Source organism: Cyprinus carpio, chromosome A8, assembly GCF_018340385.1.
Source record: "Cyprinus carpio isolate SPL01 chromosome A8, ASM1834038v1, whole genome shotgun sequence".
NCBI classification, from domain to species: domain Eukaryota; kingdom Metazoa; phylum Chordata; class Actinopteri; order Cypriniformes; family Cyprinidae; genus Cyprinus; species Cyprinus carpio.
This window is the reverse complement of record NC_056579.1, coordinates 5,971,370-5,984,330: the sequence shown is the minus strand read 5'-3', so window position 1 is coordinate 5,984,330 and position 12,961 is coordinate 5,971,370. Positions and strand designations below refer to the sequence as shown.

At 32.7% G+C, this 12,961-nt stretch overlaps 2 protein-coding genes across 2 annotated transcripts; both read left to right on the top strand.

Moving 5' to 3' along the window:
• Positions 1-675: 675 nt before the first annotated feature.
• LOC109102332 (pleckstrin homology domain-containing family A member 2-like) lies at positions 676-7,512 on the top strand. Its single transcript, XM_042761777.1, is given in 13 exon segments — positions 676-1,095; positions 2,645-2,794; positions 2,967-3,023; positions 3,124-3,172; positions 3,263-3,360; positions 3,616-3,747; positions 3,828-3,944; positions 4,566-4,634; positions 4,731-4,801; positions 5,211-5,274; positions 5,709-5,786; positions 6,667-6,780; positions 6,782-7,512. Coding segments are annotated over 12 exon segments (1,173 nt in total). The 5' UTR covers positions 676-1,095; positions 2,645-2,653; the 3' UTR covers positions 6,965-7,512.
• Positions 7,513-8,383: 871 nt separating this feature from the next.
• Positions 8,384-11,172, top strand: LOC109102328 (ankyrin repeat and SOCS box protein 13-like). The gene is made up of 4 exons (XM_042761771.1): positions 8,384-8,553; positions 9,683-9,882; positions 9,961-10,111; positions 11,043-11,172. Exons 1-4 carry the CDS (start codon positions 8,526-8,528, stop codon positions 11,075-11,077), a joined length of 414 nt encoding a protein of 137 aa, XP_042617705.1. The 5' UTR covers positions 8,384-8,525; the 3' UTR covers positions 11,078-11,172.
• Positions 11,173-12,961: the final 1,789 nt, after the last annotated feature.

Below are 12,961 nucleotides of genomic sequence, written 5' to 3'. Positions count from 1 at the left end.
AGTTCCTTACAGATTCTGGTTTGTGTTATACTTTACATTTTTATTTTTACTACAATTAGACCTGTTTCTATACAACATATTTCACCCTATATCTAATGCATTAACATTGTGATTAAGAAATAGTAACTTTTTCATTTAACTTCATTTAAATCACTATTTTGGCTAAGCACACCGGTCCAGGTATCTGGTTATTATTGCTGTGCCAAAGGCAAAAACAAACAAACAAACATGCAAAATTTAACAACTTTACCTTCTGGAGGACAGGTATAAGGTTTCAGTTTTTCGTCTGTGGTGTTTTTAGTTTCGTTTAGAATTTTCCTTTTAATTTTATGGGGTATTTTAAAAATACGACTAGAGGCATGTTTATTTAAATGCGGGAATTATCTTATTAAATATCTTGTTAAACTTATTGACGAAAGACAAGGACATGTTATTTTATTTAGGGGTTTATGCATCGTTATAAAATGCAAGTTGTGCATATTTTACCATTTCACACAATTGAAAATATAGTTGCGATTGGTAGTGTGTATATCAAATATTTTCCACAATCTGACTGTTTTAAACAAATCTTGCATTTTTTTTAAACAATGAATTTAAAGAATTTTAAAATGAATGATATATTAATTATTTTCATAATTTTGAAAGTGATGGAGCAGCGAACTGTTGCTATGGATACCAGTCAGATGATTCTCTGTCTGACCAAACTGTAATCTAACTTTATAATTACTAAAACGTTTGTAAAATGCTTAAATGCCCTTTTAAAAGTGTTGAAACTTAAAAGTAAAAACAACATGATTCGCAGCCCTCGCCCCATGCGTCGTTTCTGACACGGCATCTACTGGGTTCCGCTTTCCGCATGTGAAAAAAATAAAACATAAAGATCCACTACCGGATGCGTTTAGTTTTGGTTTTAACTCAACTTGCTGTCAACCCGGAAAGAGGCTGCGCTCGAGGCACAGGGCTCGGCTATCCGCGCGGAGCTTTCATCTGTTTTGGCGGATAAATGAGCGTTTATTGTGTTCTGAGAGCGCGCAGAACAGAACACACGCAGCGGAACGCGGATGAGTCACGAGCCTTTGGGATTTTGGAAGTGAAGTAAGTTGATGTTAGGTGTGGCAGTTGTGCGCAATACCGACTTCCTCTCATACCCTGTAATGCAGTTTTCCATGGGAGTTCATGAAAACCTGGTCCAGGTGAACCACACCTGAATCCACCTGTCATGGACACTCTGAAAGCTTGCTTTTGTTTCCCTTATGCTGGATTTACAGGATTCCCACGCTTATTGTAACTTTTATTTTAAACTTTTGTAGTCATTGATTTTTCAAGCTGTGCTCAGCTCTACTATTTTATATCTGCTAGAAATTACTCTAAGTGTAGCCTCTGTGAAATACATTTGAGATATTATCTAATCACGAATTGATGAATTCATTTTTCATAAGGTGTGGGAACCCTGGATTTACCATTGACAGAGTAGAGACAAAAATTACCATATGGCCTATAATGAGTACTGATAGATACTGATTTATTATAAGGCTATTTTTGATGTTGAATTTTGTGTAAATATATTAAACATGTTTGTGTGTGTGTGTGTGTGTGTGTGTGTGTGTGTGTGTGTGTATATATATATATATATATATATATATATATATATATATATATATATATATATATATATATATATATATATATATATATATATATAGAGTCCAAAAAATATTCAGACACCAGATATAATATATAATTTTTGATATTTTTTATTTTACTAGTGGGTGCAGGACACTATAGTTCATGTATGTAAGTGAGGATAGCAAAATAAAGTAAACTGTGGCATATTATACCCAAAAATTCTTCATACAGTGGACCACCAGTAAAACTGATAACAATTTGGGACCAAAAAATTATTCAGACACTTTGACGTGAACATGTTTTGCAAGTATCTGACATTTTCACATTAAGTGACATTATGACATTAAGTATCTGACATAATCAAGATGATTTTTTTTTTCTGACACGGTTTAACTCTGTGTTCTTGTCATAATTTTTTATAAGCTGTGATAAAGTGTGAATTGTTGAACATAATAAATATATGTGACCCTGGACCACAAAACCAGTCATAAGGTTATTTTTTATTTTATTCAAGTTATACCTAATCTGAAATCTGAATAAATAAGCTTTCCATTGATGTATGGTTTGTTAGGATCGGACAATATTTGGCTGAGATACAACTATTTGAAAATCTGGAATCTGAGGGTGCGAAAGAATCTAAATATTGAGAAAATTGCCTTTAGAGTTGTCTAAATGAAGTTCTTAGCGATGCATATTACCAATTAAAAATTAAGTTTTAATATATTTACAGTAGGAAATTTACAAAATATCTTCATGGAACATGATTTTTACTTATCCTAATGATTTTTGGCATAAAAGAAAAATCAATAATTTTGACCCATAAAATTTATTTTTGGCTATAGCTACAAATATACCCCAGTGACTTAAGACTGGTTTTGTGGTCTAGGGTCCAGTCTTAAGTGGCTGGGGTATTCCAGTCTTATATATATATAAAATTATAGTGAGGTTTGTTTCTAAATCAGTTTCCTTTTATTTTACATAGTTACGTAGATTTGTTTGGTTTGGTTTGGTTTTATAGATCTGGGACATGCCTTACCTGGACAGACAAAATCGGACCTGTGGATTCCTGGATATTGAGGAAAATGAGAACAGTGATAAGTTTTACCGGCGTTATTTTATCTTGGATACACATGAGAATTTTCTCCTATGGTATATGGACAATCCACAGGTAATGCTCTTTGTGTGCAAATGCATTCCAGTAGCTTTAAACAGAATTTGCAGTATAGCTTTACAGAGGATTTTCTTATTTACCTACACTCAAAACCTCAACTTTGCATTCAAAAAAAATTTAATTCTGTATTTTTGCATAATTATTTTTGGCTGTTTCCTTAAAAAAACAGAACTTGCCTCCGGGAACAGTGTCTGTTGGAAGTTTGCGACTCAGTTACATTTCAAAGGTATCATATTCTCCCATAATAAAAAAAAAATAAATACAGTGATTTTTTTAAAATAATGACTTATTTAGCTTAAGAAAATTTGATTGAACTTTGTTTGTAGGTTAATGAAGCATCAGTAAAGCAGAAACCAAAAGCAGAATTCTGCTTTGGTAAGTATATAAAGTGGGTATGTTTTGTTGTTGTTGTTTTTTCACAGTATCAATAGCTTACGTTTATTTATTCATTTATTTATCTTCCAGTAATAAATGCATTGTCCAGACGGTACTTTCTGCAGGCCAATGATGCTATGGACTTGAAGGAATGGGTCATTGCTCTGAATAATGCTACCAAAATTACAGTATGTGGAGCCTTTTGCATACATACTGTTGTTATTTTTGTGGTTTTCTTTGTCATATCTCATCCATATGCTAATAAAAATGATAAACCTGGACTTAATCCACAAAGAAGCATTCTTAGTTAGGAGATGAAAGATGAGATTATACCTTGATTAATGCAAAGTCTGTACTTTTTAGTTTAGTTTGGCCACTTGTATTTGAATAAACTAATGAAACTTTATGCATATACTGTATATCAATCAGTACATATCTTTTTGGTTCCAAAAGCCTCACCAGTGGCCCAAAGCTCTGATGCCACAAATGTTTCAAACCCAAGTCAGTCAACATCTCGACAGGCGTATAAAACCGCAATTGTCGGAGGTGTGGTTGTGCACACGCCAGTCCAGCAGGTGACAGATTTGTATGTGTTCTTTTATTCATCTTTTTAATTTAGGAAAATATGAATATGAATCCGTTGTGTTTTCCTCAGAGCGAAAATGAGGACGTCTTCACAAGTGAACCAGGATCACACGTCACTTTAAGGAGATGCCAGAGTGTGCATCCAAATGTCGTGAGGTCTGGCTACTGTGTCAAGCAAGGAAATGTGGTAAGACCAGTGTCTTCTGATATCAGTTGAGTATAAAGAAATAGTTCACCCAAAAATAAAAAAATTGCTGAAAATGTACTCACCCTCAGGCCATCCAAGATGTAGATGAGTTTAATTTAGCATCACATTACATTCTCACAAATTTATCATCAAAACACAATCTCACCAATCAAAACTAAGCACAAAAAGCATACAAAAAAAATGAAATTCCAAACATCAGATAAAAAACATCACAATAATCCACAAGTAATTCACACAATTCCAGTCTATCAATTAATGTTGTGAAGTAAAAAAAAAAAAAAAAAAAAAAAAAGGTTGTTAGCAATCGGTTCAGATGAAGAAACAAATTCATCTACGTCTTGGATAACCTGATGCTGAATGCATTTACAGCACATTTTTATTTTTGGGCAAACTATTCCTTTAATTTTGCATATTGTTGGGCCTATGGAGTTCTTAGTAGTATTACATGATTTCTGATAAATATAATTTCTTATAATATGTAATTGGATCCCCACTTGACGCCCAGTGTAAAATCTGGGTGCTGCAAAACTAGAAACACTGCTATAAAAACATGTTAAAAGAATTTTGTCATCACCACAATTAAATCACATATTTTTTCAGAGGAAAAGCTGGAAGAGGAGGTTTTTTACTCTAGATGATCAAACTGTGAGCTACTATAAATCTGAAATGGTGAGATGCTGGAATGGTAAACTCTTTAAAAGAATGCAAACAATTTATATTTATATAATGAACAGATATGTAAACCAGTACTCTGTGTGTGTTTAGGATAAGGAACCATTGCGAAGTATTAGACTGCGGGATGTGCAGAAAGTTAACGAGTGTCTTGTGAAATCAGGGTGAGAGCATTGGTTTCTTTTTTGTCTGTTCACAATGTTTTGGTCACAAAAAATGGAGCTTTCAAACTTTAATATATATATATATAGTTTGGTGTCAGTAAGATTTTTATAATGTTTTTGAAAGAAGTCTCTTATGCTTACAAGGTTGCATTATTTGATTAAAAATACAGTAAAAACAGTAATATTGTGAAATATTATTACAATTAAAAATATGTTTTCTTTTTGAATATGTTTTCAAATGTAATTTATTCTTGTGATGCAAAGCTGAATTTTCATCATCATTACTCCAGTCTTCAGTGTCACATGATCCTTCAGAAATCATTCTAATATGCTGATGTAGTGCTCAAGAAACATTTATTATATATATATATATATATTATATATATATTAACTGTGTTGTTTGTTGTAGGGATCTGCTGTCTCGTGATAACCTTTTTGAAATCATCACCAGTACCAGAACCTTCTACATCCAGGTAACTCTGGACTAAATTCATTTATAATAGTCCAGGTGTCAGTGATAAAGGTAACACATTTATAAATAAATCATGTTTGTGAAGTTCATCTCATTGACTAGCATCCAAATCTGCAGCTGTGTGTCAGTGTATATAAAGATCAACTGTTTTCTGAATCATCCTTGCATAAATGCTCTGTCACTCAAGCGAAACGTAAATAACTCATTATAAATGCTTTTCAAGTGTTAATGTGACAGGTGTTTATATGGCTACTGTTTATGCATGTTGTAAATGCAAATGAGGCTTACAGAAAATTTTAATCCTATATTATAGGATTAAAATCATATAGCACAACTAAACAACTTGATGTCAGTTTAACCTGCTTGTGTGTGTGTGTGTGTGTGTGTGTGTGTGTGTGTGTGTGTGTGTGTGTGTGTGTGTGTGTGTGTGTGCAGACAGACACCCCAGAAGACATGAAGGGCTGGATCAAGGATATTGCTTCAAAAATTCAAGACTTTCGAGGGCCATCTAAGGTTAATATTCTTAAACTGTTTAAAAAAAATCATTCGATTACAGAGATCATTGATAGCTAGCTGTCAAAAAGATGAATTATTATTTGTTTAGTTGTTTATTGTATTCAATGTTATTTCTCATATTTTTCAGATATTGTTTCCTAATATGTTTTAATGTAAATTTTTTTTAATTGTTCAGACAGGCAGCTTTCATTCCAATTGACTTTATGAATATAACAAGCAATTATAATAATTCTAATTAAATATAAATACTAGGTTTGCATACTTCTAGGTTTTGCAAGACATCTAGGTTTGCAAGACATCATCTTCTACAAAATTAACAACAATCCTAGCTTTTTGTTATAAATAATTTTTCAGTTCTCTCTAAAAAATTGTATATTAGGACACATTTGTACCTGGTTTCTTTTTCCTTTATTTTTTTTTTTTTTTTGAGAACCAAACATATGGTACAAATAAGAGTACATATTACTGTACATTTAAGAGTTATTCTATACATTTTAAGAGTATATATATATATATATATATAAATCCCTATATATATATATAATATATATATATATATATAATATATATATAAAAAACATTCATAGTTGCAAGTGTACATTTGTTGTTAATTTTAAATTGTTCACACATAGGCAGTTTTTAATTTCACTCGACTTTATGAATATAATAATGAGCAATTATAATAATTAAATCAAATATAAATGCTACATTTTTATCACCATGCAACACAAAATGCAATAACATCACATCAGCTTCTACAGAATAAACAACAATTGTAACTTCATTTTATAAATGTTTTTTTTTTTTTTTTTTTTTTAGTTAAAATAACAAAATAATAAATGAGCATTCCTGACAGTTATCTTCTCTTGATTGACAGTGGCGCTGTTCCGGCAAAGTCTTCTCTGGGCAGAGGAAGCCTCAGCTTGTGAAGTCCTGCTCCATTGCAGATTCGTGGCAGCCAACCACCCCGCCCAACAATCAGAAGAATCATAAGGAAGAAAGACAGACAGAAAGAACGGCAGTACAGCTCTCTTCCCTCACTCTCACACATGGGCCACGTCCTTCAGTCAACGACTCTACAAAGTCGACAACGGCACCATTCCCAGCCTCAACCCGCTCCCAGCGACACAGACTTACCTGACAGTCTTGACAATCTCCGCTCCACTGATGTTTAGTTGCTTTAATGGAGACTGCTGGCCAGCAGATGGATAGTGTTATGATTTTAGCCCTTTGATTGTTGCTTTTCTTGTTCAGTGGTGTGCACACAAGTGCTTCAGTCATTGCAATGCTGCTCACTTACTCTAAAGGAATAGCTCCAGAATTAGTTCCCAAATAGTACCCACAAAAAAATTATGTCATTTTTTACTTACCCATCATCTGTCAAACTCCAACAAGCAATGTATGGCAAGAATTATGTACCAATTCTTCAAGCAATCGTACTTTTGTGTTCTACAATTGGTTTGGAATAGTATGTGGAAGAGAATTATTATTTGGGGTGAACTGTTCCTTTAAAAGAATGTGTCATTTTATATATGTAGGAATGTAAAATGAGGAAGGATCATCTGGTGAAAATATATTTTATGTGTTTTATTTCTTTAGCGAATATCCTAAGACATACAGTGGGGTCTGAAAGTGTGAGACAACTTGTGAAATGCTTTTATTTTGTATTATGTAATATATGTGTATGACGATATTTTCAGCACAAAAATATGAGTGAAAAGTTTAAAAAAAAATTTTTTTTTTTTTTTAGTATTTGGTTGCTCCATCTTTTGCTTTAATGACAGCAATACTTGAGCTGACATGAACGGATGAATATGTGATCCAGGATGATTTAAGATTAGTGCACTGCAATGGACACATGCATATTTTTCTTTGTTTTAAATATGAAATATTTACATTTCCAGATTCAAACTTTGATTTTCAATGTGGTCTCAAATTTTTGGACCCACTTGTACACTTGAAAAGTATTGTTGGTTCGTGTGGTAGACTTAAGTCAAGGCATCGGGACGTATTTTGAAGACATTTTGTTTTCAACATCACTAATGAAGGATTAGGAAAACTTTGACTAGACGTTCAGTGATGATCTTCGTCACTGAAAACATTTTTAATACTGATTACTTTAAAATGTCTGAAAATGTTCATAGAATTCTTTCTTTTGTTGTTGTGAATGGTACCAAATGTTGACAAGGTCATTTTTCTGTTGCTCAAACTACTTGTTATATATATATATATATATATATATATATATATATATATATATATATATATATATATATATATATATATATATATATGCGTAATTGCTAGATATGCATCGTCGCTTTGCACATGAAATAAACCAGTTCTTTAAGGACAAAAAAACAAAATGAAAGGCTGTGTTAAGTCTTTGCTGCTCCAGTCCAAATAGCTTAGTCGCTAATAATGTTAGTTTACTTATTTAAAACTGACTAATGGTGCGGCTTAACATATATATATATCAGATACCTATATTTTAAATGAACTTTTTTAAACTAACACGAAAAACACCCTCAGATTTGATGCTAAACGAGAAATCTGAGCCACAATGCGCCCCCTGCATGACTTAATGTCTCTATTACAACTACACCATCATTCGCCACTAAACTGAAATCAGGTCATGTTTGTAAACTATGGCTGGGACTCATGCTGTTTAGATATGTGACGCACATATACCTCTTTTATTTTTCTTATAAATAGGAGTAAATGATGGAATTTTAAATGCCGCGCACAAGGCCTTCGCTTTTTGGTGAGATTGGTAAATTAACCTGCAGACTGTCTGAGCTGTTATGAGACTAGTTACACTGCAAGTAACCAGCAGTCTGATAATCATTTGACTCTGCAGGACAGAGTTCACTGTAACTGTATTTATTTAACATTTATATAGCTGCCCAGGGCAAGGCTCGATGACAGATATTGTTGCCAGAACTGTAGTGCGATCACATGCCATTTGGCCTTGAATCAGTCACCAGTGACACTCAGCAGGTCTCTAACGCCCTGGCTCAGTCAGTTTTTACTGTCCTGTTCGTGTCCTTTGGAAATGTTCCTTTACTGTGCAATGAAATAAGAAGATAATTTAGTCACCAGACAGACAGGTATATATATATATATATATATATATATATATATATATATATATGTATATACATAACTTTTTTTGGATTGGAGACAGGACTAAAATTATTATTATTATTATTATATATTGGTATTATTATATGATAATAAAATACATGTAGCTCTTCCAGTCTGAATCGGTACAACAATAGTTCATATACCAAAAAATATTGCCAGGCATATTTAATAATAACAAGAATTGATAACATTAAAAGACTCTATTTAAAGATCACAGTGTAGCCCCCCAAAAACATTTGAATTTGATTTTAAATCTTTTTTTTAAAAAAAATTTCATCTTTGTCGTTGCCACTATCCTTCAAACCACTAGATTTCACCCATTTGTCAGCAAGATTTTTAGTCATTTAAAATATAATAACATTTAGTATGATCACTTTTTCTTTCATATTATATTTCATTCAGTAGAGGTCAGTATAAGTATGTCATTTAATATTTAAGTGAATGTATCTTTTACGCTGAATGACAGTGGAACATTATTTTAACCAATACTTTGAAAAAGTTATTTGAAACATTAAAGTAGACATTTTACTTGCTTTTAATATGTGTTCTATGTAGATAAAATCACTTGTGTAAATTTAATTTGATGTTGACACCAAAATGGGATTTTCGTCTTTGACTATATATATGTATGTTTGTATAAATATGATGTATAAATTGCACTTTACGTAACTGTTGCATCATTTGGAAATCATTTATATCTACAATAACAGGTATCTATCCATTTCCATTCTCCATTCTACCCTCAGCACATGGTCTGGGGTTCTGGACCGATCGTTCAGCAGTGCATGAGGCCGCGGCTCAGGGCAGAGCTGTGCAGCTCCAAAAACTGATTGAGAACGGAGCATCTGTCAACGTTGTGGCCGTGGACTCAATTACACCCCTCCATGAGGCCTGTATTCAGGGCCAAACACAGTGTGTGAAGCTGCTTCTGGATGCTGGAGCTCATGTAAGGCTGTTCTCCACACTGCAGGCCTCATGAATCTGTCAGCGCATCGGTTGTTAATGCTGCTGTCATTGTTAACAGGTTGATGCTCGTAACATTGACGGCAGCACTCCGTTGTGTGACGCCTGTGCTGCTGGTAGTCTGGAGTGTGTGAAGTTGCTGTTAGATCATGGAGCAATGGTGAATCCTCCCCTCTTCACCTTCTCACCCCTGCATGAGGCCTGCATGGGCGGTAACTAAGTGACCTGATGCTTGATGTAACATGGAGTCGATTATGTATGTTTATTAGAGCTGTAGATTGAAGAAATTATTATATTAATATATAACATTATATATAAAATGTTATCTATTGTCATTTATTTATGTTTATTACGGCTGTCAACTGATTAAAATGAATAATAATAATATAATGTTTATAATAATTTGTAATAGTATATAATATTATATCTAAAATGTAATGTATAGTCATTAATGTATATTTATTAGGGCTGTCAACTCATTAAAAAGAAATCGAAATTTGTATTATTATTATTATTATTATTATTATTATTATTATATCTTAAATTTAACCTAGGCTCATTTATGTATGTTTATTAGGGCTGTCAATTAATTAAGATAAATAATAATAAATACTATAATTATTTTATTTTTATTTTATATTTTCTTATTATATTAATATGTAATATTAGGTCTAAAATTAAGGCTATTTTATTAGGGTACTGTCAACTGATTAAAATAAATTATTATATAATATAATATATTAATATATAATAATTATTATACAAAATCTATTATTATTTATACAATTTAACCTAGGGTCATTTATGTATGTTTATTAAAGCTGTCAACTGATTAAAAGAAATAATAATAATTAATATATAATAATTTGTAATGATATATAATGTTATATTACTTTTAATATATTAAAATATATTAATTATCGCCAACAATTGATTACAGAACTGATTATTATTATTATTAGTAGTAGTAGTAGTATTAACATTATATTATTATAGTAATATATGATTATATTATATAAAAAATACATATATGCATTATGATTACATTAATCGTGCACTAATTAAGTGTTTAAATTAATTACAAATAACTGCATATAGCAATTTTTGATAGGAGAAAAACATCTAATGTGTTTTGTCTGGCAGGTAACTCTAAATGTGTTCAGCTCATGATTGATTAAGGTGCGTTTATGGAAGCTCATGACTTTCACTTCGGCACTCCTCTGCATGTGGCGTGTGCAAGACAACATCTCCACTGCATCAAAGTTCTGCTCAGCGCAGGACAGTTTCTGCATTTACATTTTTTGTGTGTTTTATTTTTACTTGCAGTTTGTTTAATGCACTAGCTAAGTAAGGGATAATGTACATCCAGCCGGTTGGGTTGTTATCTCAGAATAAACCCCGACAAGTTGATCAGGTCTTGTATCAGCCTGAACCGGTTATTCAATTTGGCGGATGTTATCTGGGAATAACATACTGCTGGATGGCACGATTGACCAATCAGAATCAAGTATTCCACTGAGCCGTGTAATAACATGATTTAACAATGAGCAATATATTTGTTATTGTTCATGGTAGTTCACAGTGCATTAACTAATGGTAACAGATACAATATTGGATTCTAAAATGTGTTAATAAATGTTATAGTAAACTGCAATAAATGCTGCAGTACTGTTCATTGTTAGTTCATGCTAACTAATGTAGTTAGGGTTAGTCTAACCCTAACCCTAACTAATGTTAACAAAATAGTTACTGCAAATCTTACTATTTTAAAATAAACATCCATAAATCTCTTGTTGTTTCATTGTAGCAGATATTAAAAAAAACAAACTTCTGTGCACAGTTTCTTATGATGTCTGTGTATTCTTTGATTCATTTAGTTTCGTTCTTTTCTTGTTTTTAGGTGCGAATTTAAATGCTGCTAAACTTCACAAGACCGCACTGCATCATGCTGCCAAAGTGAAAAATCTGGAACTAATTGAGCTTCTGGTTGGATTTGGGGGAAATATTTTCTGCAGAGACAACCTTGGAAAAAAGCCCATTTAGTACACCAGACCCCGCTCAGCGGCTGCACTCTGCCTAGAGTTTTATGAATGTAAGTTGAAGTGCTTAGTTTATCAATTTTGATTTGGTGTAATGATAGATGATGTTTTTCAAGGGGTCATATCATGCAATATCCATTTTTCCTTGTTTCTTTGAGATAAAAGGGCTTATTGTGAATGTTAAAGGGATACTCCACCCCAAAATGAAAAATTTGTCATTAAATTTTTCTGGATGAAAACCAAAATATTAAGATATTTTGGATGAAAACCGGGAGGCCTGTGACTGTCCCATAGACTGCCAAGTAAATAACAGTGTCAAGGTCCATAAAAGTATGAAAGTCGTCGTCAGAATACTCCATCTGCCATCAGACTTGTAATCTGGGTTATATGAAGCGACGTGAACACTTTTTGTAAGTGAAGAAAACAAAAATAACGACTTTATTCAACAATTCCTTTGTCAACAGTCTCTTCTGTGTCTCTCCATATCACCGTATGCTGCGTATTCTCTTCTGTATCATCCGCGCCACAAGGATGCGCTGTTTCTGTGTGTATTTAGCTTTGATTTGAAAAAAAAAACAGTGCGTCCTTGTGGCATCCTTTTATGGACCTTGACACTGTTATTTACTTGGCAGTCTATGGGACCTAGTCACAGGCCTCCCGGTTTTCATCCAAAATATCTTTAATTGTGTTCCAAAGACGAACAAAGCTTTTACGGGTTTAAAACGACATGGGGATAAGTGATTAATGACAAAATTTTCATTTTGGGGTGGAGTATCCCTTTGAGCATACTGTAACATTCAAAACTCCCTCTTAAGTCCAACCAGACTTTTTACTGAAACTAAACCATTAAAAAGAATGGAAGCACAGCATCAAAAATGGGCTGTTTTATTTTAAAGGTCAGAGAACTATAAAATTAATACTAATCTTAATATTGTGGCGAGGTGAGGAACTACACGACAACCGATAGACAGAGAAAATCCCCGAAGGGTGGATTTATTGAAAACGTTGTGCTCTGAGTGAAGA

Bases quoted from the DNA above. Each gene is read 5' to 3' on its own strand.
- LOC109102328 (XM_042761771.1), top strand. From the start codon at position 8,526: ATGCCGCGCACAAGGCCTTCGCTTTTTG. The intron at 8,554-9,682 runs GTGAGATTGGTA...TTCTACCCTCAG, and splicing joins CACAAGGCCTTCGCTTTTTG to CACATGGTCTGGGGTTCTGG. The intron at 9,883-9,960 runs GTAAGGCTGTTC...CATTGTTAACAG, and splicing joins TTCTGGATGCTGGAGCTCAT to GTTGATGCTCGTAACATTGA.